The 26,087-nt window shown below is 47.2% G+C and overlaps 1 protein-coding gene across 2 annotated transcripts in view; it reads left to right on the plus strand.

Moving 5' to 3' along the window:
* Positions 1–26,087, plus strand: part of KIF5A (kinesin family member 5A) — a 31,107-nt gene continuing 5,020 nt past the window's right edge. The window contains exons 1-25 of one of the 2 annotated variants that reach the window (XM_053226426.1): positions 1–402; positions 12,599–12,686; positions 12,780–12,853; positions 13,263–13,367; positions 13,613–13,661; positions 14,089–14,144; positions 14,391–14,478; positions 14,759–14,883; positions 15,354–15,458; positions 15,643–15,791; positions 15,897–16,045; positions 16,371–16,546; positions 17,943–18,011; positions 18,368–18,574; positions 18,867–19,013; positions 19,805–19,993; positions 20,359–20,476; positions 20,853–20,917; positions 21,028–21,137; positions 21,515–21,616; positions 22,378–22,438; positions 22,676–22,747; positions 22,831–22,935; positions 23,478–23,498; positions 25,725–25,941. In XM_053226426.1, coding sequence (XP_053082401.1) covers positions 274–402; positions 12,599–12,686; positions 12,780–12,853; positions 13,263–13,367; positions 13,613–13,661; positions 14,089–14,144; positions 14,391–14,478; positions 14,759–14,883; positions 15,354–15,458; positions 15,643–15,791; positions 15,897–16,045; positions 16,371–16,546; positions 17,943–18,011; positions 18,368–18,574; positions 18,867–19,013; positions 19,805–19,993; positions 20,359–20,476; positions 20,853–20,917; positions 21,028–21,137; positions 21,515–21,616; positions 22,378–22,438; positions 22,676–22,747; positions 22,831–22,935; positions 23,478–23,498; positions 25,725–25,941 — 2,776 coding nt within the window. In that variant the 5' untranslated portion in view covers positions 1–273. The remainder of the gene's footprint in view (positions 403–12,598; positions 12,687–12,779; positions 12,854–13,262; positions 13,368–13,612; positions 13,662–14,088; positions 14,145–14,390; positions 14,479–14,758; positions 14,884–15,353; positions 15,459–15,642; positions 15,792–15,896; positions 16,046–16,370; positions 16,547–17,942; positions 18,012–18,367; positions 18,575–18,866; positions 19,014–19,804; positions 19,994–20,358; positions 20,477–20,852; positions 20,918–21,027; positions 21,138–21,514; positions 21,617–22,377; positions 22,439–22,675; positions 22,748–22,830; positions 22,936–23,477; positions 23,499–25,724; positions 25,942–26,087) is intronic. The other variant, XM_053226427.1, reaches the window with a different exon arrangement.

Here is a 26,087-nt window from a genome sequence, read left to right on the forward strand (position 1 = left end):
CCCGCAGCGCGGCGCTGCAGCGCGAGGGGCGGAGAGGCAGAGAGCCGAGAGAGGAGGACCAGACGCCCAGGTCGCCTGCATCCCTGTGCCGCAGGAGCGAGCAAGCGCGCCCCGGCCCTGCTCCCCAGCCTTCGCCCGGGCGCCCCACCTACTTCCTCGGTCCCAGAGACCGAGCACCTGTCCTCCGCCTCGGCTTCAGCTGAGCCCCCCTCCTCCGGAGCGCGCACAGCCCTGCTGCCCGAGAAGTGCCCCAGCCTGTCGCCGGCGACCACCATGGCGGAGACCAACAACGAATGCAGCATCAAGGTGCTCTGCCGATTTCGGCCCCTGAACCAGGCCGAGATTCTGCGGGGAGACAAGTTCATCCCAATTTTCCAAGGGGACGACAGCGTCGTTATTGGGGTGAGTGTCGCCCCGGGAGGGAATTTGGGAAGATTCTACCCCGCCCCCGCCGAGTCTTAGCCCCTGGCTGTCACTGCACCCCCTCCCCGCCGCTCAGCCTCCATCCTCCGCCGCAGCCCCTCCTCTCCCCTGCATCAGGATGACTGGGTGTGGCCTGGCCAGGCTGGTGGCCAAGTCTCCGCAGAGTGGGAGGGGGCTACTTCCTCGCAGTCGGGGGACCCAACTCCCCTTTGCTGCTCGCTGCAGCGTCCGCACCCCTCAGAGCCGGTCCCATGTTTTTCTGATGTTTTCCCTCTCCCCTAGAGAAAGCGCATCTTCCCTTTGTTATTGGCTCGGATCTCTACCCCCACCTCCCAGGAAGGGAGGGGGTAGACCAGTGGATGGGCTAGATGACAGGTGGGCAGTCCAGGGCTTTTGCGGGTGGAGGTATAAAATGAGAGTGGGCTCTAGAACCAAGCCCTCCGTCAGCCCCTGAAGTAGTTGCAGCCTAGACTGGGGCGGAGGGCACAGATCTGATGAAGGGTTTTCTGAGGAATACATTGATGCCACACCCAGTCGGGGAAGGGGGCTCTGGGGTCCTAAGGAAATGTCTGCCTTTCCCTCCCAGGTACAGTAGGAAGAGGATTTCAGACACCCCAATCCCCCCTAACAAATAAAAATAACCAAATCCTGAGGTCTTGATAGGTACTTGCTTATTCATCCTTTCTCTTGATGATCCAGTAAAAAAAGTAGCAAGTCGCTTCTACCTCATCATGACAGCCCTATCCGTGGAGGAGATCTTGTTAAGGAGGACTGATGTTTCCTGTGGGTTTGTTACTTGACGTGTATTATTTAATCCTCAAAACAACACTCTGAAGTAGGTATTAATGTTTCCATTTTACAGATGAGGAAATTGAGGCCCAAAGAAGTTGAATGACTTTCTCAAGGTCACACTGTTAACTCATGGATCTGAACCTTAATCTGTAACTCCAAAGCTCATAGATTTTCCTATCACACTGCCTCTGCAGATTTCTCTTCTGGACCTTTATCTGTGATGGCCTAAAGGGAATTCCTAGGGAATTCTTCACCCAACCCTCCTTTCCAAGGTTGGTAGGGATGTCAGGCTATGGGGTGAAAGGATCTGGGTGTCGAGTCCTGTAAGGCTTTGAGGGGTGCTGGGCCAGGAAATTGGAGCCAATTGGAGAAGGGAGGGGCACATATGAGGACTGCTGTCAAGGTCAGGAGCACTGTTTATATATCTTTGGTCCACAGTGCTTGGCACAAGGCATGCTTATTAAAGGAATTAAGGAAACATGGGGAGGGAGCATGAGCCTTTTGAATCAGTGAGAATGGGACTTTGAATAAACATGTTTTAAGAAGAGCCTGCTTGTATGTCCCGTCCCCAAGGACCCCAGTCTGTCACCATGCTGAGCTGTCACCAACTGAACTCAAATGGGTGCCTCTGCCTTGTGTGTGTGCTTACATATGTGTGTGTTCACCACATACAGAGGGCTCTTGTCTTTCTTTGCCTCAAGGGCCTTAGGGTTTACAGTCTGGTCTGTCTGGCCAGGCTAACATGATCAGCCTGGGGGCTCCTCTCCAAGTAGTCTGGACAGCAAGCATTAGCTGTGAGAGTTAGAGCTTGCTGGTCCCCTGAGGTATGAAGGCTGAGAAACAGGAGGGAGGTGGTCATGGGAGAGCCCATCCACAAAAGGCTTCTACTGTGAAGCCTAGTTTCCTTGCTTTATTTTTTTCAGGTAAGTCTGAAAAACTCCTTTAGGCTCTCAGGCCATCCTGGTGTGGCGGGCATGGGGCATGGGGTGATGTTGGGAGAAGGAGTGGTGGTATTGATCTGTCCAATTTGCTAAACAGGAAAGACACGCTAGAAGGTGGAGAAGGGGGAGAGATGAAGAGAGGCCCAGGGCCCCCTGCCAATTCAGATTCTATCTTAGTTCCACAGCTGGTCCTTCCCTGTCTGTTTTGCCTGATATTTGCAGGGCTGCACCTTTGTCTCACTGTGTATATTCCGTTGCCCAAGCCCTTCCTGTCAATCTCTCTGGCCGAGATAGATGCTGCTGGGGGGCCATTTTGTCTCAGGCAGCGTCCTTGGAGCTTGCCTTCCCAAGCTGACTGTTCCTTGCTCATTTGGGAGGAGGAGGGCTATAGGAGAAGGGATTCTGAGGCGGCCCTTGAGTCCCACCAAGGGGAGGAAATCCCCTACCCACTTTCCTCTTTCCTCCTCGGTCTCCCTTTGGGGCCCAGCATCTGAGGAATTAATGGAGGAAGCTGCTTCAGGAAGGTGAGGGAAGAGTGAAGGGGAGACAGTAATCTCTCCAAACCCAGTCCCTGCTCCTTTCTCTAATGGCTCTCCTCTCTGCCTCTGCGGCACTGCGGCTAGCTCTGGGCTTCAGAGTCCCTAGTGTTTGTGGGCTTTTTCTGCTTGGCAAATAAGCTAGAAAGATAGCTCTTTCAGCCCTGTCCCTCCCCCATTCCCCTGACTTCTCCTAGCAATCTGGGGGATGGGACTTAGCCAAAGTTAATGGCCTGAGTCATAGTAGAAGGGTGTCTGGGTCACTGTCTGTGTGCTGTGTACCTTGTTTTGCTCTCTGTGTCACTCAGAACCCAGTGTGACTTTTTCACTGGACCCATTTAAGTGTTTCTCTGCTTTGGTCTTGGTGGGCAAAGTGTCCTGGTGCCTGCTGTCTGGGCTGTTGTTGCCTCTATACCAGACATGGGAGGGATGACAGTAAGAGAATACAATGCACTCTCCCTCCCTCCCCCTGTTGCTCTCTCCCTCATTCATTCAAGTGTCCACAATATTTCCTCCCTCTGGTCTCCTAATGGGTTAGTAGGCAGGCAAAATCCAGAACTGTCAAGTACTTCATTTAGAAAAGCAGGCAAAAATCCAGGACCATCAAGTACCTTATTTGGAAAAGCTAGGTTGGGACCTGATGGGTTATTGGATAAGAGTCAGTATTGTTTGGGGTGGCCTAGGATTCCTTTGATATCTGAAGAGGGGGAGCAGGTCTCCCTTTAGCTTTGGGGGAGTCTCATAAAGGAAAATAGAGAGGAGAGGTAATGTTCACCATGGCCAGTGTCTCTCCAGCATTACCATGGCAACAATTCCCAGGGGTGTCACCATGGAAATCAGGCCTGGTGCTCAGAAGTTCAGCCTTTACCAAGTGCTTTACTGAGGGTTGAAAAGGTTGGTCATCTTGGGACCCCTGATCTTAGGCCCTCCCATTAGCTTTAGTCAGCTCACATAATGGAAAACTACTGAAAGGTGCCAGGAGACACAAATGGAGTAGGCAACAACAAGGAGGTGTGGGGTGGGGAGAACAGAGCCCTGGGCTGAGGGACTCTGAAGGTGGGCTCTCTGGAGAAGGCTGTGAGGAGTGCTTAGATTGCTGTGGGTAGGGGAGTGGATCTCAGGGGCATTCCTCAAAGGTGGAGAGTCTCCCTGAGTGTTTCTAATGAAATAAATCTTCCAGTCTCTGATGCTGTCATAGTGAGGGAGGGTTCCTGAGAGAGGATGGGTGAGAGAATCACATATTTCTGAAGATGGGGTTGAGGTTGGAAAAAAGGAGTGATGAAACATCTAGAGTCTGGAAACATTTGGAGAAATGTCCAAATGGGGAGGGGGGTGTGTGGCATGTGGCGAAGAGGAAAGAAAAGCCATGATAAGGATCTGATGCAGTGCTCAGTGTTCAGGCACTTCAGTTTTTGAAATTTTGAGAAAGAGAGGGAGAGAGAGAGAGAGAGAGAGAGAGAGAGAGAGAGAGAGAGAGAGAAAGAGAACACAAGCCAAGGAAGGGCACAAGAGAGAGGGAGACACAGAATCCAAAGCAAGCTCCAGGCTCTGAGCTGTCCAGCACAGAGCCTGACTCTGGGCTCAAACTCAAACTCACCAACTGTGAGATCATGACCTGAGCCCAAGTTGGATGCTTAACCGACTGAGCCCCCCAGGCGCCCCAAGTTTTTGGATCACTATGGCACTGGGGGTCTGGATTCAGATTGCTTGGGTTTGAGACCATGCCCTACCATTTCTCAGTTGTGTGACTGTAGGCAAGCTACCTTACTTCTCTGAAACTCAGTTCCCACATCTATAAAATGGAATAATAACAGTACATATCTTTTAGGATTGCTGTGAACATTAAATGAGATAATGCATATTGCTTAGCACAGTGACAGACACATAATAAACTCCTGATAAGAGTTAGATGTTGTTATAATTTTATACATGTTGTCTCCCCACAAGCTAGCCTTGACACATTGGGAAGTAGTTAACATTTCCGCTTCTTACTAGTTGTTTTATCCAAACATCCAGGCCTCTAGTATCTTTTTACACTCTTACTCCATCAATATCTGTATTTACTTGACAAATATTTATGAAGAACATCCTGTGGGCCAAGGACTGGGCTTGATGTTGGGGCTTTACAGGGAATCCCTGCCTTCAAGAAACTCTTGGTCTATGTGGTGATCCAGGCTGTGGAGTGGTCTGGGCAGAAGCCTGAGAGGGGGCATCAGAAATGGCTAAAAAAGAAAGGAAGGAAGGAAGGGAGGGAGGAAGGAAGGAGGGAAGGGAAGGAGGGAGGGAGGGAGGAAGGAAGGAAGGAAGAAAGAAATGGCTTTTGCTAACTATACTCACTCCCCCAGATTCTGATAAGAAACTTCCCACAACATACTGTAGTCCGACTCAAAGTAATTGTGTGTCATGAAAAGACATAAATAATGGTGATGTTTCCCATGTGAGTAGTCTAGAGGCAAAATAAGTAGAAAACCACTGGTCTAGTTATTCGCATAAAAATAGCTGACAAACAAATTCATCTTGAGTTTAATCAATAGAAAATTTAAAACAAATCAACAATTTAACAGAAATAAAAATCTTAAGGTAAAATAATGAACTAAACTTGGAATTTAAGGGTCTAGCCAAGAGTAAGGAAGAGATAGCAGGCCTTTCCAGAAACCCTGAAATTATAATCTGTGTCTATGGCTTTCCCTGCTTATGAGTTTCCTAAGTGGACCTATTTTTAGTTCTTGGATATCTTTTAGCCTCACAGTACGGAGAACACCACCCTTTTTACTCTCTGTGGTCTCTTCCTTCTTCTTGGCCTAGGCTAAGAAAAGGGGTTCTCAGGCAATAATTGCCTTCAGCACTTGGAGAGCGCCCTCCATTTTAATGCATGCATAGCCTCCTGTAGAATCCTTTAAGTGAGAGGATGAGACAAAGGGAAAGGAGAGAAAGAGTTGGTACCCATTTTCCCAGAAGGGAAGAAGGGAGGGGCAAAGTTGGCTCCAGAGTTCTACTTAACCCCCTTTGGCTGCATTCCTGGTTTCAAGAAGCATAGATAGCCATCACTGGTGGAGAAGAGGCAACAGTCATTGGCTTGAGATAGACGTGTTTGTCTCTGTTTCTCGGCTGCTGGATGGGAGAAACACTGAGTTAGATTACAATTCAAGAATCAATTTTCAACGCAAAAAATTTTTTAATTTAATTTAAAAAGAAAGGTATTACTGAGGAGGACAAGTATCAATGCCACTTTAAATCTGTTTAACACTGTATGATTTTCTTATATGTAATAAGGATTTTATTCTTTGTAAGGAAGTGTAATGATGAACCATTTGGATAAAAAGGATGAAAAATTCACAAAAGTCCTATGAATAATCCATAAACTCACTCAAACCTTAAAAAAAAGAATTAAGGTAGATTTTTCTCGAATAATATTAAACATAGTCTGATTGCAACACTAACATATTTTAATTGTTGACAAAATTAAAAACAAAGAGAAACACATGCAAGAAGCTCAAAATCACTCAAAATCCCACCACCCCAAGAAAAACACTGTTAACAATTTAATGTATTTATTTCCAGTGAGTTTTTGCTGCATATATGCATATATTAATTTTAATAAAAGTGTATCATAAACTATATATTCTTTTGCAACCTAGTTTTTTCGCTAATATAATACTATGATTACTACTTTACCATCATTAAATACTTTACATAATTTTATTTATTTTTTTAAATGTTTAATTTTTTGCATATGTCTTAACATGCACAAGTGATAAAATTCAAATGATATAAAGAAGTATACAATGGAAAGTAAGTCTCCTTCCCACCTCTGTCTTCTAGCCACCCTGTTCCCCTTTCAAGAGACAACCAGTTTGCCTTTGATTACCAGTTTCTTATGGATCCTTCTAAAAACATACTATACATTTATAAGCAAAAGCATATATACGTGCATATACTTTTTAAAAATTTTTTTATTTAAGTAATCTCACACCCAATATGGGGCTCAAACTCACAACCCTGAGATCAAAAGTCACATGCTGTACTGACTGAGCCAGCCAGGTGCCCGTGCATGTACTTTTTCTTTTTTAACAAGAATGGAAGCATAGTATACATACTGTTCTGTACCTTACTTTTTTTTTTTTTTCCACTTAACAATGAGTCTAGGAGTCTTCCTTATCAGCACACAAAGATACATCTCATTCTTTTTAACAACTTTATAATTTGTTGTAGGGATATGCCATAATTTACTTAACCAGGTCCTTATTGGTAGACTTTTAGGGTTATCCTATTAAGTTGCTACTGCAAACAATTAAATGACCGTGTGTGTGTGTGTGTGTGTGTGTGTGTGTGTGTGTGTGTGTACATATTGCATATATGCAGTATGTCTATATAGGATAAATTTTTGGAAGTTGAGGTCTTAAAGTATATATATGCACTTAAAAATTTAAGAACTGGTTCTAAATTGCCTCTCACAGAGTCGGCTCCAGCTTATATATGCCTTCTCCAGTGCAATGCATTGGCCACTTTGATAGGTTAAAGTGGTATTTCATAGTCTTAATATGCATTTATCTTAATAATGAGGTTGTGTATCAATTCATTTTTAAGAATCATTATAATAACATCATTTTATGATGTCGTATTTTATAAGAGGTATATAATTTACATTCAGTGAGTGCACAAATCTTATGCGGTTTGATGAATTTTATAACATATTTTGACACCCATGTAACCACTACCCAGATTGAAAACTAGAGTATTTCTATCACCCCTCAAAGCTCTCTCTAGCCCCCTCCTGTCAATATCACCCCCAGGCATCTGCTATTTTGACTTCTATCACTAGCTAAGTTTTGTCCTTTCTTGAACATCATACAAAGGGAATAATACAGTATATGCTGTTTTGTTCTTTTACTAACACATTTTTGAAATTTATTGATGTTCTATTATGACATCATTTTAAATAGCAGCAAAGGATAAAAATATGCACATGCCATAATTTAATCAACCAAGTCCCCTAAAATGTTATTCCCCTTTAGTTGTTTTCAATTTCTTGTTATTATAAACAGTGTGATAATAAACATTCTTCTTAAAAAAACTTATTCTTTTCTTTTCATTTTTTTAACATTTTATTTATTTTTGAGAGAGAGAGAGAGAGAGAACGGGGGGAGGAGCAGAGAGAGAGGGAGACACAATCCAAAGCAGGTTCTAGGCTCTGAGCTGTCAGCACAGAGACCCATGCAGGGCTGAAACCCACGAACTGTGAGATCATGATGCCAGCCAAATTTGAACACTTAACCAACTGAGCCACCCCCAGGCACCCCATGATAATAAACATTCTTGTAGCTACATATTTGCTACAAATATTTTCATAGCATGAATTCTTAGAAGTAGAACATCTGAGTCAATGGATATGCATAATTCAAGGATTTTGATTATGTATTTCTGAATTGCCCCACAAAAATTGAATGGACATACTGTCTTAACCAGAAAAGGATAAAGGTACCCATTGTGTGGAAATGATACTTCCTTGAACCCTCACCTACACTGGGTATTATAATTAAGTTTGTGTTTTTCAATTTGATAAGTGAGTAACGATGTTACTGTTTTAGTTTGAAAACAGTGAACATTTGGAGTGCCTGGGTAGCTCAGTCAGTTAAGCCTCTGACTTTGGCTCAGGTCATGATCTCATGGTTTGCGAGTTTGAGCCTGGGGTTGGGCTCTGTGCTGACAGCTCAGAGCCTGGAGCCTGCTTCAGATTCTGTGTCTCCCTCTCTCTCTGCCCCTCCCATAGTCATGCGCATGCTCTCTCTCTCTCTCTCTCTCTCTCTCTCTCTCTCTCCCAAAAAATAAATAAACATTAAAAGAAGAAGAAGAAGAAAACATTGAACATTTGTATATATTTTTCTGTTGTTAGTACATAGCGCTTGTCCATTTTTTCTGTGGAGTTTTATCTTTTTGTTACTGATTTATGAGAGTTCTTTATGTAGTAAGAATATTAATATCTTTGTTTGAAAAACTTAAGATTTTCTTATTTAAAAATTATGTATCTTGGGGGCACCCAGGTGGCTCATGCGGTTAAGCTAATGGCTCTTGGGATTCTCTCTCTTCTCTCTTTCTGCCCCTCTCCCGCTCATGCTTTCTCTCTTTCTTTCTCAAAACAAAGAAAATAAACTTAAAAAAATTATGTATTTTCATTTTAGAAAGCAATGTTTACAGGGACACCTGGATGACTCAGTCAGTTAAGCGGCCGACTTTGGCTCAAGTCATGATCTCAGTTTGTGAGTTCAAGCCCCACGTCAGGCTCTGTGCTGACAGCTCAGAGCCTGGAGCCTGCTTTGGATTCTGTGTCTCCCTCTCTCTCTCTGCCCCTCCCCCATTCACGCTCTGTCCTCTCCCTCTCTCTCTCAAAAATAAACATTAAAAAATTTTTTTTTGTAAAAGAATGTAATGTTTGCACCCAAAGCGAGGCTCGAACTCACGACCCTGAGATCAAGAGTTGCATGCTCTCCCAACTGAGCTGGACAGGTGCCCTTCATTTTAGGAAGGAAGTGGAAACTCCTAAAATTCCACTGTCCAAGAATAACCACTATTAACATGCTTTTCTAAGCAAGGTATACATACATACATATACATTTTTTTTTTTACAGAAAGGGAATCATCCTTTACATACTTTTCTTTTTGCTTTTTATACTGCATACTATTTAAAAAATTTTTTTAGTTAATGTTTTGGGTTTTTTTTTTTTATGTATTTTTGAGACAGAGAGAGACAGAGTGTGAGGGGGGAAAGCCAGAGAGAAAGGGAGACACAGAATCCGAAGCAGGCTCCAGGCTCCGAGCTGACAGCACAGGGCCTGACGTGGGGCTCGAACTCACAAACCGTGAGATCATGACCCGAAGTCGATACTTAACTGACTGAGCCACCCAGGCGCCCCTATACTGCATACTATTTTAAAAACTACTTTCTTGGTTAACAGTACTTTGTGTAGTCTTGTCATTACACATTTTCTCTACCATCTTCTGTAATATTTTACAAAAATTTTTGTTAGTGTTTATTTTTGAGAGAGAGAGAGAAGAGAGAAGAGAGACAGACCATGAGCAGGGAAAGGGCAGAGAGAGAGAGAGAGAGAGAGAGAGGGAGACATACAATCCCAAGCAAGCTCCAGGCTCCGAGCTGTCAGCACAGACTAACCAATGGACCAGGTGCCCTGTAATATTTTACATTTTTAGTTTAAAAGCAATATGTTGTCACTGTAAAACATTTAAATATCACAGAAAAAATGTTGAAAGCATAAGTTCCTGTTATTCTGCTCTCCAGTGATACCCACCATTAGCAGTTCTGTATATAGTCCCTCCATGTCTTTTTTCTAAGACAATTGTGTCCATATGCTTTTTAAAAAGTATAATCAGGGGCGCCTGGGTGGCGCAGTCGGTTAAGCGTCCGACTTCAGCCAGGTCACGATCTCGCGGTCCGTGAGTTTGAGCCCCGCGTCAGGCTCTGGGCTGATGGCTCGGAGCCTGGAGCCTGTTTCCGATTCTGTGTCTCCCTCTCTCTGTGCCCCTCCCCCGTTCATGCTCTGTCTCTCTCTGTCCCAAAAATAAATAAAAAACGTTGATAAAAAGTATAATCACATTACACATACTGTTTTTATTTTTCACTTTATCGAGCTTGGACATGTCAATATATGTAAACCAACCTCAGTCATTTTAATGGGGGTGGAATATGGAGTTACCATAGCCAACATCTTGTTGATGGATGTTTGAATTGCTTCTAGTTTTACTTTAATACAAACTGCTGCACTGAACATCCTTCTACATAAATCTTTAAGTGCTTAAGTAAGTGTTGTAAGATGAATTCCTAGCACTGGAATCACTGATACAGAGTACAAACAGTATGAACATTTAAATATTTAACAGAATTTGGGGCACCTGGGTGGCTCAGTGGATTAAGCATCTGACTCTTGAATTTGGCTTAGGTCATGATCTTGCTCTTCGGGGGTTTGAGCCTCACGTCAGGCTCTGTGCTGATGGTGCAGAGCCTGCCTGAGATCCTCTCTCTTCCTCTCTCTCTGCCCAAGATACAAAATGAAAAATAAAAGACTTGTCTCTCTCCATAGTAACCACGGCCAATATTTTTGTATAATTCCTTCTAGAAAGCAATTCTACATATAGATGGAATAGTGTGAATATTCCCAGCACCACCATATCCAGCTCTGGCCAAGTTTTATGACTTTTCCTTAATTAGTTAAGACATGTCTCCCAAACTCTGGTGACCGTAGACCTAGAGTTCTACATTTCAGTTGGATAAAGATGGGCTCTGTAGTAAAACAATTTGACAACTAAGTCATAGTCTCTATCTTTTTTTTAATGCTTTATTTATTTTTGAGAGAGAGACTGAGTGCAAGTGGGGGAGGGGCAGAGAGAGAGACACACACCCAGAATCTGAAGCAGGCTCAGGGCTCTGAGCTGTCAGCACAGAGTCCAACACAAGGCTCAAACCCACAAACAGTAAGATCATGACCTGAGCCGAAGTTGGACGCTTAACTGAGCCACCCAGGTGCCCCAGTCATAGTCTCTCTCTCTCTCTTTTTTTCTGATTTTTATTTATTTTTGAGACAAAGAGAGAGACAGAGAGCACACGTTGGGGAGGGGCAGAGAGAGGGAGACATAGAATCTGAAGCAGGCTCCAGGCTCTGAGCTGTCAGCACAGAACCCGACATGGGGCTCGAACTCACGAACTGCGAGATCATGACCTGAGCCGATGTCGGACGCTTTACTGACTGAATCATGCAAGTGCCTCAGTCATAGTTTCTTTAAACTGAATGGCAGGGAAACATGACAGAAATTTGTCACTTGTGGTAGAGAACAAACATTGTCTCATTTAATATTACCAGAGATCTTTAGTATGATTGGATAGTGAATACATACTTGGTTTGGCTCCCCAGGTTTAAATATTTTGTATCTTTAGCATTCTTTTTCTTTTTTTTTTTTTTTTAGAAAAAGAGAGAGAGTGTGAGTATGAGTTGGGGAGAGGGTCAGAGGAAGAGAGAATCTCAAGCAGGCTCATACTCTGTATAGAGGCCAATGTGGGGCTTGATCCCATGACCATGAGATCATGACCCAAAACAAAACCAAGAGTCAGACATTCAACTGACTGAGCCACCCAGGCACCCCTGTGTCTTTAGCATTCTTATCAGCACACATGATTTGTAACATATAAACTGAATTAAGTACTTGCAAGTCAGTGAATTGCTTCATAGTTTCTCTTTACTTAAAGTTGATTCCTTAAAAGGAGACCCATGTTTCTGATTTCATATATTTCTTTCACCGAGAGAGAGAGAGAGAGAGAGAGAGAGAGAGAGAGAGAGAGAGCTTGCATTAGTGTTTGCACAACAGCTCAGTAGCTGTGGTATATGTATATTTTATTTACACAATAGGAAACATACTATACATATGTCCCTAACTTTCCATGTTTCACTTAACGCATCTCAAAGATCCTTCCATATCAGGACATGTGGATCTATTGAGGAAGATATTTTTAAAGCTAGAGGTAGATTTTTAGTGTTAATGAATTGTTCTTCACTCTCCACAGCCTGTGGCCCTATTGTCTTTTCCCATTTGGTTTCCCAGGGAGGGGCCTGGAGTGGTAGAGTACTAAATCGTCACATGAAAACTAAGATCCCCTCACACGAACTCATGGTATGACACTTCTCAATGACACTCAGTAGCGCATGGGCACAACTGCTGGTGTCAGTACTAACTTTTGCTCCTCTTTCTCTAGTTTCCCTCATCCCCCCAAATCATCCATGGATATGGATGGTTGAAAGACAGGTGCCTTTGCAGGCTAATGAAAGGGGGCTGCAGTATTTCTTCTCTCTCACACCCTGCCTGCTGATGTCCATGCCATGCCATGTTTTATTTCCTTTCTAGGGGAAGCCATATGTCTTTGACCGGGTGTTCCCTCCAAACACGACCCAGGAGCAAGTTTATCATGCATGCGCCATGCAGATTGTTAAAGGTAATGGATATGTTTTTAGAATGTATGTTTTCAGGTTCCCATTCCCTACCCCACTTCTTTCCACCAGTGCTCTTTCTCTGCCATTTCTTCCAGATGTCCTTGCTGGCTACAATGGCACCATTTTTGCTTATGGACAGACATCCTCAGGGAAAACACATACCATGGAGGTGAGGGTTCTGATTTTCATGAGAGGTGAAGCGCGGGGAGTGATAATGAGAAGCCAAGGAATCTCAGTGTGGGGCAAGATCTTGGAATCAAGCTTGCTTGATCTGGCGGACGAAGTGAGGAGTATTACTGTTGTGGAAGTTTAGTGAAATCCCTCCAGCCTGCTGCGGTTTTCTATCCTTTCCACTATTCCAGTTTTTTTCCTTTTCATCTGGAAAAGCAGCTACAATAAGAGTTAAAAGGGCTACTCAGTTCTCTCCTTGTTCCACTAAAAAGGTAGACATGGCAGTGACTGCCTCCTGCCTTAAGATGGTCTACTTATCAGCTATTACCTTTGTGTTCATCTGCATTCTTGAGTTGTCTCATTCTTTCTGAGTCCCAACCTCATTCTGGAATACGCTTCCTCCCCAGGGAAAGCTGCATGACCCTCAGCTGATGGGAATCATTCCTCGAATTGCTCGAGACATCTTTAACCACATTTACTCCATGGATGAAAACCTTGAGTTCCACATCAAGGTGATCACAGCATGACAGTTGGGCATCCTCGGATGGGGCCTGGGAGGGGAAGATGTAGCATGAACCCACGGAGAACCTGGGAACCCCAACTTATTTTCCTGCTCTAGTCACCTCAGCTCTTCTTCTCTGCTAAGATATTCTCTTCTGCCCTTTCGCTCCTACTACCACCGTTTGAGTGAGTCACATTCACTTGAGATTCTTGTATCGGATTTAAGATAGGCCCTCTTCACTTTCTCCCTAACTAGGTTTCTTACTTTGAGATTTACCTGGACAAAATTCGTGACCTTCTGGATGGTGAGTGGTGTTTAATCCCGTTGGGTGGGTGGGGGTGTGAGGAGGGCAAAGAAAAGAAAGGTCACATTGCTCTTGGGATTGCGTGCTGTTTGGCAAGAGATGCAGAGGGCACACACACTCATACCCATGTTCCTTGCCTCCACTAACCAGAATTTCCAAAAACAGAGGGTCAGAAGATGGGCTTAGACACGCAAGGTGAGCCTGCTCACCCAGAGCATAGAAACAGCCTGAGACCAGCTGGAACCTTGAGGCTAGAATCCTGGAGGAGGAGAAACTGAGTTTTCAGTGTATGCAGGGACGTTAAGCTTCATGGGGAAGTCTTTCTCCTCTTTTGCACATAGAAGAAACCACTGTGTCAGCAGACTACAGGGTGTGGGGTTGGGGATGGAAGTGCTAACCTTGCCTACCCCGCATTGTCTTGATTCAGTGACCAAGACAAATCTATCCGTGCATGAGGACAAGAATCGGGTGCCATTTGTCAAGGTGAGAGTGGGGACAGGGGCACCTGGGTGGGTGTATTGACAGTGGGCTTGTGGGAAGAAGATAGACCAGAGACCCAGAAGTTGGAGGGCAGATAGCTCGGAGGAGTGAGATGTGCTCAGGGACCAGGGAGAGTCCGAGGGCTTGGAAAAGACAGCCTTGAGAGGTCACGTGGGCAGTGTGCAGGTAATTTAATTTGCAGATCAACGTTCACAGGTCGTTGTCCATTTGCCCCCCCCGCCCCCGCAGGGTTGTACTGAACGCTTTGTGTCCAGCCCAGAGGAGATTTTAGATGTGATTGATGAGGGGAAATCAAATCGTCACGTGGCTGTCACCAGTGAGTGGGGATATAAGGGGCTCTCGAGTCTGGGATTCTGCTGCTTGTCTGCGTCCTCTGGGGCTGAGGGACTGGAAGTAAGCGAGGGAAGACTGTGTCCTCTGCAAGAAGAGGCTGCCCTTGTGTGTGCAAGCCAGCTGCCTGGGAGACGCTGGGGCAGGGCTAGTCCTGACCGGCTCCCTCTCTCTCTGGGTGGGCCAGCGGTCAGTGGAAGCTGGGGGCTGAGGACTTCGGCTCCACAGGCATTAGTACAGGGACTGCTCCTCCCTTGGTCCTGCAGACATGAACGAACACAGCTCTCGGAGCCACAGCATCTTCCTCATCAACATCAAGCAGGAGAACATGGAGACCGAGCAGAAGCTCAGTGGGAAGCTGTATCTAGTGGACCTGGCAGGGAGCGAGAAGGTTGGGGGCCTGGGGGTGGGGTGGGTAGGCAAGGAGGTCGGGGGGGAGCTTTTTTTTTCAATCAAAATAACTTTTTAGTTGAGATATAATGCGCATACCATAAAGTTTACCATTTTGAAGTATACAGTTCAATGGGTTTTAGGAGATTTGGAAGGTTGTGCACCCATCGCCATTAGTTCTAGACCATTTCCATCACCTGTTAGCCGTCACTCCTTATGCTCCCTTCCCCCAACCCCTAGCAAGCACTAATCTACTTTTTTTTTCTGTGCATTTGCCTTTTCTGGACATTTGGTTTAATATGTGGGTAGCTTTTGGCAAGAGAGTTTAGGGTAACAGAGGAAGGGCCTTTTCTGTTCTCTTTCCCTGCCCCTGCCCCTCTTGGACTGAATCTCCCTACATGGAGAAGAGGCCATGAGAGCCCTATCCCTCTGCAGTGCTTACGACATACTCATCCCTTAATTCTCTGGTAGGTCAGCAAGACCGGAGCAGAGGGAGCCGTGTTGGACGAAGCAAAAAATATCAACAAGTCACTGTCAGCCCTCGGGAACGTCATCTCCGCGCTGGCTGAGGGCACAGTGAGTGTTCCTCAGGCCCCCTTGTTCTGGAGGCTGCACCCTGTCTTCCAGCTTCTCCTCCTGCTGCCGCTGCTATCTCATCACGCCCAGTTCATGGGGTGTGCGATCCTTAGTCAGCACCACTGTCCTTTCTGATTCCCTTGTTGAGTATTGTCCTGATTCATAATCTCCCCCCTTCCCCCAGAAAAGCTACGTTCCCTATCGTGACAGCAAAATGACACGGATCCTCCAGGACTCTCTGGGAGGAAACTGCCGGACAACTATGTTCATCTGCTGCTCACCGTCCAGCTACAACGATGCGGAGACCAAGTCCACCCTGATGTTTGGGCAGCGGTCAGTGGCAGAGTCCCTCGTCCCTATGCCAGCCCCTGCTGCACTCACCCCTCAGGGTCACGTAAGCCTTCGTGGAGGTCTCATCTCCTTGTTCTCCTCACCCAGGGCAAAGACCATTAAGAACACTGCCTCGGTGAATCTGGAGTTGACTGCTGAGCAGTGGAAGAAGAAATATGAGAAGGAGAAAGAGAAGACAAAAGCTCAGAAAGAGACGATCGCAAAGCTGGAGGCTGAGCTGAGCCGGTGGCGCAGCGGTTAGAGAGGGTTCCAGTGGGCACGAGAGACTGTGGGAGGAGGAGGCTTGGAGGACCAGAGGGGCCCTGTCTGGGGTGGTGCTTAAGGACAGGCGAACCTCCCAGGAGGGTTGTGTTTCTGGAGGCGTGCAGTAGAGTGGTCATGAGGGAAGGGGAGAGGGGGCTGACCACCCTTGTCCCACCCCCCAGCAAAGGTTGAAGGTGCACTTGGCAACAGAGTTGGAGATCTGCCCGGAGGTCTTGGCGTTGAGGAACGAGGGAGGAAGGACTCCTGGATACAGCTCTGTCTCCTCCTGTCCCTCACCTTGTTCTGCCCCTTGGCCAGGAGAGAACGTGCCTGAGACAGAGCGCCTGGCTGGGGACGACGCAGCCCTGGGAGCGGAGCTCTGTGAGGAGACCCCTGTGAATGACAACTCGTCCATCGTGGTGCGCATCGCGCCTGAGGAGAGGCAGAAATATGAGGAGGAGATCCGCCGCCTCTATAAGCAGCTCGATGACAAGGTGAGGACATCCAAGGCACAGAGGGGAGGCCAGGGGGATGAAAAGTGAGGGATTAAGGAATTAGCTTCTACTGCCTTTTAAAAATTTTTTTTATTAATTTTTTTAAATGTTTATTTTTGAGAGAAAGGGTAGACAGAGTGTGAGTGGGGGAGGGGCAGAGAGAGAGGGAGACACAGAATCCGAAGCAGGCTCCAGGCTCTGAGCTGTCAGCACAGAGTCCGACACGGGGCTCGAACCCACGAACCGTGAGATCATGGCCTGAGCCGAAGTCAGACGCTTAACTGATCGAGCGACCAGGTGCCCCATATATATATATTTTTATTTTAAAAGGGACAAATGCTCACTCATTACTGCAAATGTGGAAGATAGCACTGACTAACATTTAGAATTGTTGAATTGCTGTATCATATATCTGAAACTAACATAACACTGTATGTTACCCATATTATTAAAAAAATTAGGGGTGCCTGGGTGGCTCAGTCAGTTGAGCATCCAACTTGGCTCAGGTCGTGATCTCACGGTTTGTGGGTTCGAGTATCGGGCTCTGTGCTGACAGCTCAGAGCCTGGAGCCTGCTTCGGATTCTGTGTCTCCCTCTCTCTCTGCCCCCACCCCTCTCTCTCTCTCAAAAATAATTAAACATTAAAAAAATTTGGAAGATAAATAAAAATAAATAGAAGATTTAAGTCTCCCATCATCACACCATTCAGAAATAACACTACCAACATTTTGCTTTTCTTCATACGTAGAACATGCAGTTGAAATGCACTGTGTGTGTAACTTTGCATCTGATTTCCTCATTCCATATTCTATAAGGAGCAATTTCCTACTTTGTTAACAATTCTTCATAAAAGTATTTTTTCATTAAAAATCTTTTTCATAAAAGCATTTTAAAAGCATTTTAAAAGTCCATTTATCAAAACATATTTATTTATTTATTTATTTATTTAATTTATTTATTCAAAACCTATTTAACCACTTGCTTACTGCAAGGCCTCTAGTTTTCTTTGTTTTGGGTAGTTTGTTTTTGCTCTTATAAGTAACCCTGAAAGGTCTATCTTTGCCTCTGATGCATAAGACTTTGCTTTTGAATGATTTGATTAGAATGGAGGACCAAAGTGGGAGTTCTTGGTTAGAGGCCATGTCCTTTAATCTAAAGGCTTTTGCTGGGTATTGGCAGGGTTAGATCATCTTCTAGAAGAAAGGAATTTGAAAGTGAGGGTAGGAGTGAGGTGAGAGGCTGAGGGGAAAACCTCGTTTTAGGTTTTGGGGTTTCTAACTCAAAGCCTGACCAGTCTGGATTTTTGTCAGGATCCAACCTCTGGCCCCAACCCCATCCATCTAGACTGGAAGGGGCTGCCTTTCTTCACTCCCTCTTCCCCCCTTGCCTCCAACAGGATGATGAGATCAACCAGCAGAGCCAGCTCATAGAGAAGCTTAAGCAGCAGATGCTGGACCAGGAAGAGGTAATGGGAAGGAGGACAAGACATGAGAGGAGAGCGGTGTGTTCCCGAAGAAGGGCTTAGTCTTCTGCTTAGGATTTAGTCACCCCCCAAAACTATAGAAGTCTGGGGACTTAACTGGGGCTTTGTGTAAACCACGGATTTTGGAGTCTGGGTGCCTTTTCCTTCTGTTGTCCTGCTTCTAAGAAGCCTACACCCCCCTTCCTCCTGACTTTCACTTTGGCCCTTGCTCCTCGCCTAGAGCTGTGCGCTCCAGGCTTCAGGTGCCAGAGGGACCCTGTCTGGGGTAGTGCTCTGAGCTTCCCCAGACCAGGGGACCATAGCGGTGGTCCCTCACGTGCCTTACCTCTTTCTTGAAGCTGTTGGTGTCCACCCGAGGAGACAATGAAAAAGTCCAGCGGGAGCTGAGCCACCTGCAGTCAGAGAATGACGCTGCTAAGGATGAGGTGAAGGAAGTGCTACAGGCCCTGGAAGAGCTGGCTGTGAACTATGACCAGAAGTCCCAGGAAGTGGAGGAAAAGAGCCAGCAGAACCAGCTTCTGGTGGATGAGCTATCTCAGAAGGTGGTGAGTGGCTGACTGGGGTGCAAGAGCTCCCTGGCCTCCAGAACGTCCCCCACATCCAAAGGGACCCCTGCGTCACGTTTGTACCCTTGCACTGCTGTGTGGTGTGTTGTGGGAACCCTTCCCACCTGTCACCACACTGCCCTCCTGACTCCTGTCTCTTCCAAACCCTTTTGCAGGGCCCATGTTCTCTTTGTAGCAGCCCTCAGGGTCATGTATGAGGGGGAGGCCTCTGCCTGGGCTAGGCAGGGGGGTAGGAAGATGGCAGTGGGATGACCTAAGGGGCTGTCCCCAGGCCACCATGCTGTCCCTGGAGTCTGAGTTGCAGCGGCTACAGGAGGTCAGTGGACACCAGCGAAAACGCATTGCTGAGGTGCTGAATGGGCTGATGAAGGACCTGAGTGAGTTCAGTGTCATCGTGGGCAACGGGGAGATTAAGCTGGTGAGTGGAGACAGAGGCAGGAATCTTGTTCAGGTCATTCTTGTTCTGGGCACTGGTGGGAGATGCAGGGTGGACAGTCCAGGCCCTCAGGGATGCTGAGGAAGGTGGGCCAGAGATCTGGGAAACATGCCTTTAGCATGGGGTGCTTGGATGGCTCAGTTGGTTGAGCATCCGACTTCGGCTCAGGCCATGATCTCCTGGTTTGTGAGTTCAAACCCCACCTCGGCCTCTCTGCTATCAGCACAGAGTCTGCATCCGATCCTCTGTTCCTCTCTCTCTCTGCCCCTCCCCCGCTCATGCTCTTTTTCTTTCTCTCTCAAAAACTAAACAAAAATTAAAAAAAATAAACTAGATACAGGAAAACAAGTAGAATTTTGCACAGACTCAACTGTAAATACACCTTCTACAGGGTGCTGAATAAAGAAGGAATGGAGATGTGCCTATAGCAGGCTTTAGAGATGAGGCACAGATGTGAGAATGATATATGCAAATCTGTGGCAGTGAAAATGACCCATCTGGGCGATCAGGCAGAACAGTTTGACTGCAAAAGAAAACCATATTGTTTTATAAGATGGAAGAGGGCGACTGTGGGAACTGGATCTTTAAGTACAGGTAGAAGGATTTAATACGAAATGCCAGGTGATGGCAGGTAAAAGTTGTTTGGAAAATACTCCTCCCACCCGAATCCCTGTGTGTGTGGGTGTACATGGGGATCGGCAGGGTAGAAGGGAATGGGCAAAAGCTTCCCTGCAGCAGAGAAGTACCTCTTCCTGCCTTCCCCCACCCCACAGCCGGTGGAGATCAGCGGAGCCATCGAGGAGGAATTCACGGTGGCCCGACTCTATATCAGCAAAATCAAATCAGAAGTCAAGTCTGTGGTCAAGCGCTGCCGGCAGCTAGAGAACCTGCAGGTCGAATGTCATCGCAAAATGGAAGTGACTGGGCGGGAACTCTCCTCCTGTCAGCTCCTCATCTCCCAGGTGAGCGCGGGGCATTGAGGGCCTTTGCGTGCAATGGGAAGGAGGGTGATTCTGTAGCTTGTGGGATAAAACTCCTAGCACCCACTTTCATGTCAAGGACCTAGGGTCAACCAAAGCCAAGGATAGAAGAGCCTGGGGTGGCAGGGAAGGGTCCAGGCCAGGGAAGTGAAGGGTCAGAGGAGATAGCCCCCTCTGAGCGGATGGGGTCTAAAGGAAGGGTCCAAAGAAATGGCCTCTGGCCCTGTGTCTTCAGGCAGGCGCAGCAGGAGGGGAGGGCCTGGGAGAGCTGCAGAGGTCTGTGCTGCCTGGAGCTGTGTCCTTGACTCCACCCTTCTTCTTCCTCTCACCAACCCTTCCCCCATTAGCACGAGGCGAAGATCCGCTCGCTTACAGAGTATATGCAGAGCGTGGAGCTAAAGAAGCGGCATCTGGAAGAGTCCTATGACTCCCTGAGTGACGAGCTGGCCAAGCTCCAGGCCCAGGGTGAGGCCTTCTTAAACCTCCAAACCACTTATCCTGGGATCTGAGATCCCAGAGGGGGCAGGGAGGAAAAGTGGCAGGCATCAGAAGAAACCACCTGACAGCATACTCATCCAATGCATTAGACTGACATCACGGAGGCCAACTCATACGCTACTTAGCATGCTTTTGCACAGAGCTTATTGTACACGAACCATAAACCCTCCGTTGATCTCTTTCCCTGCTGTGTCCAATTGGACTGTCCTAACCCAGAAGAACATCACGGAGGGTCCATACTGGGTAGATGTCGCCTGCCCGACCTGGAGCTCTGGTCACAAAGTGGAAGTTCTTTCCGGAGGAGGTAGGTGTGAGGTAAGCTGTCTTTCCTTCTTTCCCTCAGAAACTGTGCATGAAGTGGCCCTGAAGGACAAGGAGCCCGACACACAGGACACAGATGAAGTGAAGGTGAGAGGGGAAGCTGTAGGGGACCACTGGGGCTTGGCAGGGCTGAGCCGGCCCGCTCCAAGCTGGTGTCAGGGAGTCCGGCTTTGAGTGTGGGGTGGGGTTGTTTGCAGAAGGCCCTGGAGGTGCAGATGGAGAGTCATCGGGAGGCCCATCACCGGCAGCTGGCCCGGCTCCGGGACGAGATCAATGAGAAGCAGAAGACTATCGATGAGCTCAAAGAGTAAGAGTCCCCCTGGGCAGCCCCGGCCTCCCCGGGTCCTTTTGCCTTGCTGTGCCCACACGCGTGCTCCCTCTTGGCCCAAGGTCTGCTTTGCTCATTTCCAAGCGCCCCTCCCCCAGCGATGCCACAGCTTTATCACCCAACCCCGGGAGACACGGGAGTGAGGACTAGTCCCTCTCCTTGAGCTCTTGTGATTGGATAGCTCAGGGTTCCTCACTCTGTCAGCGGCCTGCGTCTGCCTCTGATATCCAAAGGTAGACGCATCAGTCCCGACTTGGCCCGGCTGTACCGGAAGGAAAATGTTTGCAGCGCCGGTCTTCCCCTTCCCGGTCCCTGACATCGTTCTGTTCTCTCCGACACCTCCTTGCCCTGTGCAGCCTGAATCAGAAGCTCCAGTTAGAGCTAGAGAAGCTTCAGGCTGACTACGAGAAGCTGAAGAATGAAGAGCATGAGAAGAGCAGCAAACTCCAGGAGCTGACGTGAGTGATGGGTATCTGCCCGCAAACCCGCCGCGGGGCAGGCGCAGACTGCTACTCACTCACACCGGCAGAGGCAGGGCGCGATGCAGATGTGCACATGGCAACCTCAAGAGTCATGTGATGGGGCGGGGAAGGGAAACAAAGAGAGACTTTCAGAAAGGACCTCTACTGACTGTTAGTTGCCACGGAAAGATGTTTGTGATGTTCTCTTAAGTGTGAAAGGCAGGTTACAAAACAGTATGAATGGTAGGATCCCATAAAGTTTTGGGGGGCTCTACACGCCTAGAAGTAAGAGTCTGGAGGGGGTGGGGCCCCCTGGGTGGCTCAGTGGGTTGCATGTCACGCTCTTGATTTTGGCTCGGGTCATGATCTCACGGTTTGGGAGTTCAAGCCCCGGGTCGGGCTCCATGCTGAGAGGGTGGAGCCTGCTTGGGATTCTGTCTCCTTCCCCACCCCCAGCTGGTGCTCTCTCCCTTTCAAAATAAATAAATAAACAAAAACAAAAAGAAAAAAAGAGGAAGAAGAAGAAGTAAGAGTTGGGAAAGATGGACACCAGAATGTTAATGGTGGTTTGATCTGTGAGTAGTAGAATTATGGGCTTTTTATGAAATTCATCTTTTTTTCTTTTCTAATTTCTACACAGTGAACAGGGTAATTTGCATAATAAATAATAATAAAGTATAGATCAAAGGAATGGAGAGGGAGGAGAAAGGGAGGAGGGACTGTCCTGAGGGACTCTTGTGTTTCCTTCTTGTCCCCAGATTTCTGTATGAGCGACATGAACAGTCCAAGCAGGACCTCAAGGGTCTGGAGGAGACAGTTGTGAGTGGTTTCTCTGTACCAAGTTAACAGGGTGAGGTGGGGACTTCATTTCTTCGCCCTGATTTCTTCATAACCCCATTCCTTATGCAGAGTCAGTCTGTGGCATAATCAGGACACATCTTTTCCTAAAGGATGAGTGATTCACCTGACTAGGCAGACTGAAGGTTCCAATAATTTTGAAGTGAAAAAGTTGACCTGGTAATTTGGCCATCCCCAATTTTTCACCATTCTTTCCAGGCCCGGGAACTCCAGACCCTCCACAACCTTCGCAAACTGTTCGTTCAAGACGTCACGACTCGAGTCAAGAAAGTGAGTGCCTTCCTAGGATTTTTCACAGCCCCCATATTTTCCTCCCGTCCTCAAGTTTCTCTAACCCCTCCGTCTTTAATCAGAGTGCAGAAATGGAGCCCGAGGACAGTGGGGGGATTCACTCCCAAAAGCAGAAGATTTCCTTTCTTGAGAACAACCTGGAACAGCTTACAAAGGTTCACAAACAGGTAAGCAAAGGGGGCAGGGGTGAAGAGAACTCTTGAGGCCAGGTGCTGAGGAGACCCAAGTCCTCTGAGGCCCCTTGGATTTAGGAAAACCTACTTGCATGTCTTCCTTACTTTTCCCTTTGACTTTTCCTCCGAATCCCTTCTTTATCCATATTTGGTCCCACTTTTCCCTTGTTCTTTGTTCCATGCCTGTTCTCCCCTCTCAAAGCTCCCTGCCTGCCTCTGCTCAAAGTGAAATTCCCCAGGCCTATGGATGTGGAGGGAGAGGTTGAAACTGATAGAGGTTTCAGAGGCATGGGGCTGTGGCGCCACATGAGGGATACTGGTCAGAGACAGGAAACGATGGGACAAGACAGAAGCCGGGGAAGTTGGGCTTTCTCTCATGGAGAGAACTCCATCTGCCTAGGCCTGGGGCAGGCATGCAGGGTAATTAAAGGATGTCCTCCAGATGGCCCAACCACCCCCTGATCGGGGCCGGTTGAAACTCCTGTGTATTAAGTTGCTGCCTCTCTGTCCCCCTCCTTGCTGCTGCGGTTCCTTAGGTGGATGACTGGGTTTCAAAGGTATGGGGTGGGGAGGCAGAAGGGGCAGTCCAGAGGAGTCAGGACAGGAAATGTTTGGCGAGGACAGAGCAGGAGCACCCTCCCTAGTGCCAAATATCTGAGCCTTGAAGACAGTTGTGGCAGTGTATCAACTGGCTCTTCTGATTCATAAAATAAACCCTAATCTATCCTTCATTCCCTTCTTTCAATCCACCTTAACATTGGATTTAAACTCATGTTCTCAGGGCACCTGCCTGGGTGGCTCCGTCGGTTAAGCACCCGATTTCTGCTCAGGTCATGATCTCACAGTTCGTGAGTTCCAGCCCCGCATCGGGCTCTGTGCTGTCAGTGCAGAGCCTGCTTCAGATCCTCTGTCCCCCCCCCCCTCTCTGCCCCTCCCGACTTGCACTCTCTCTCTCAAAATTAATAAAAACAAAACAAAACTCATGTTCTCACTAAATCGGAGCTTAAATTTCTCAGTGCAATGCCCAGCATATTTAGCAAATATTTGGTACACCTTTTCTTTTTTTCACAAATATAATAAAAGGAAAAGTCCCAGAACTGTGGCCCAGTGATAATCTGCAGGTTTATGTATTTTATTTGGGCCTGCAGAGGGCTACACTATCATTTCCCCCCCTTTGTTTATTATAAAGCAGTATAACAATGTAACAACATTACAGAAAAGTTGAAAGTCAAGGGAAGAAACATTTGTAATCAGTTCCGCCTTCCTATTTTCATTTCTCTGTGTTCACTTTCCTTCTCCGTCCAAATGGATGTCATATTGCTTATTTTTTCCCCAGTGTTTTTGTTGTGGTAACACACACATAAAATTTACCGTCATAATTACTTTAGGGTCAGTGGTACTAAGTGCATTTGTATTCGTACTGTTGTGCAACGTCACCACTATCATCTCGCAAAACTGCACCTCTACACCTATTAACAACAGTAACTCCCCATTTCCCCTGCCTCCCAGGCCCTGGCCACCATCGTCATTCTTCTTTCTGTCTCCATGATTTTGTCCCCTTTCAGTACCTCCCATAAGTGGAATCATACAGGATTTGTGCTTTGTGACTGGCTTGTTACCCTTAGCATAATGTCCTCCAGGCTTATCCACATTGTAGCATGTATCAGGACACAGGCTGTGTCCTTTTTCCTCATGGAAGCATCTGCCTCTGCTCTAAGTCCCAAAGATCAAAAACTACTCACCTGTAGAATGGAGGACTCCTCATAATGTCCTACTTCAGCAGAGACAAGACTAGAAAGGAAAATGAGAGAGATGCAGAAACTTCCTCAGCGAATAAATAGAATCTTAAATGGGCAGGACTGCAGCCCTATTATTAATTAAGCCAAACTATCCCCATAGCAAAGCATTGTTTATAATCTTGAAATTGTCCAGAGTGAAAGAGGCACAGAAGTGTTCCCAGCGCTGCCCTTTCTCCCGAGGTCCCCACTATACTCATTTACCTGGTATCTTCCAAGCCTGGCTCTGACAGTCTGTAGGGCCCCCAGTTATTGTATGAAACCCTATAAAAAGGTCAGGAAGTCCTTTCTGGCTGCCAAGTGGTTGCTACCACTCTCTAGCTTAATTTAAATGCGGGAGGGGCAGCCCAGGAACCCCTTGTATGTGAAGGTAATGAGCACAAATGTTTGTGAGACCTCAAACATTTTCTTTCCCTCCTATGGGGTGCTGTGCGTATGTGTGTGGGTCGGGGGTGAGGTGGGGCTCCCGTATTCCAGCTTCTGCTCCTGCTCTGCACCGCACCTAACCTGCACTCAATGCCATATCCACCTTCCAGACTGCTACCATGCTCTTGCTGGCCCGCCCCCCCGCATGCCTACAAAGCCATCTCTGGGAGAAGGGTGCCTCATCCCCATGGTTGCCCTGGGGCTGTTGGTCTGGCACAAGCTGTGAGATATTAGGGGGCGGATATTTAGGCCAGGAAAAGACGAGGACAGGGCACTGTCACAAGAGTTCTGGGCTACAGTGGAGTTGGCATGTTTCGCTGTTCAGAAAATGATGTAACTTTTTAATGCCTGACCACTGTTTGCTTAGGGAGAAGGAAAGAAGTGGCCAGAAGAGCAGTTAGGTAAAGGGAACAAGGACTTGAGGAAACTACACAGTCTCCGTCTTCTCTGACTTGATTTTTCTGTATTTTCTCTCCCTGCCCGGCACTCCCACACTCCACTGCTGGCTCTCTTGGGTCCCTGGCTTTGCCTCTGGCCCCTTCCCTTGGTCTTACCCCACAGCTGGTACGTGACAATGCAGATCTGCGTTGTGAGCTTCCTAAACTGGAAAAACGACTTAGGGCTACGGCTGAGAGAGTTAAGGCCCTGGAGGGTGCACTGAAGGAGGCCAAGGAGGGCGCCATGAAGGACAAGCGCCGGTACCAGCAAGAAGTGGACCGCATCAAGGAGGCCGTTCGGTATAAGAGCTCCGGCAAGCGGGGCCATTCTGCTCAGATTGGTGAGTGCAAGTGGGTGGCAGCCGACAGGGTGGGATTACCACTGGGGGAGATCAGCAGATTCCTAAGCATCGAGCAACTAGATTGTTGCTTTTTACCCTACCCCGACCCCGGGATCACCCCCCCCCCCATACCATCCCCCAAACGT

Source organism: Acinonyx jubatus, chromosome B4, assembly GCF_027475565.1.
Source record: "Acinonyx jubatus isolate Ajub_Pintada_27869175 chromosome B4, VMU_Ajub_asm_v1.0, whole genome shotgun sequence".
NCBI classification, from domain to species: domain Eukaryota; kingdom Metazoa; phylum Chordata; class Mammalia; order Carnivora; family Felidae; genus Acinonyx; species Acinonyx jubatus.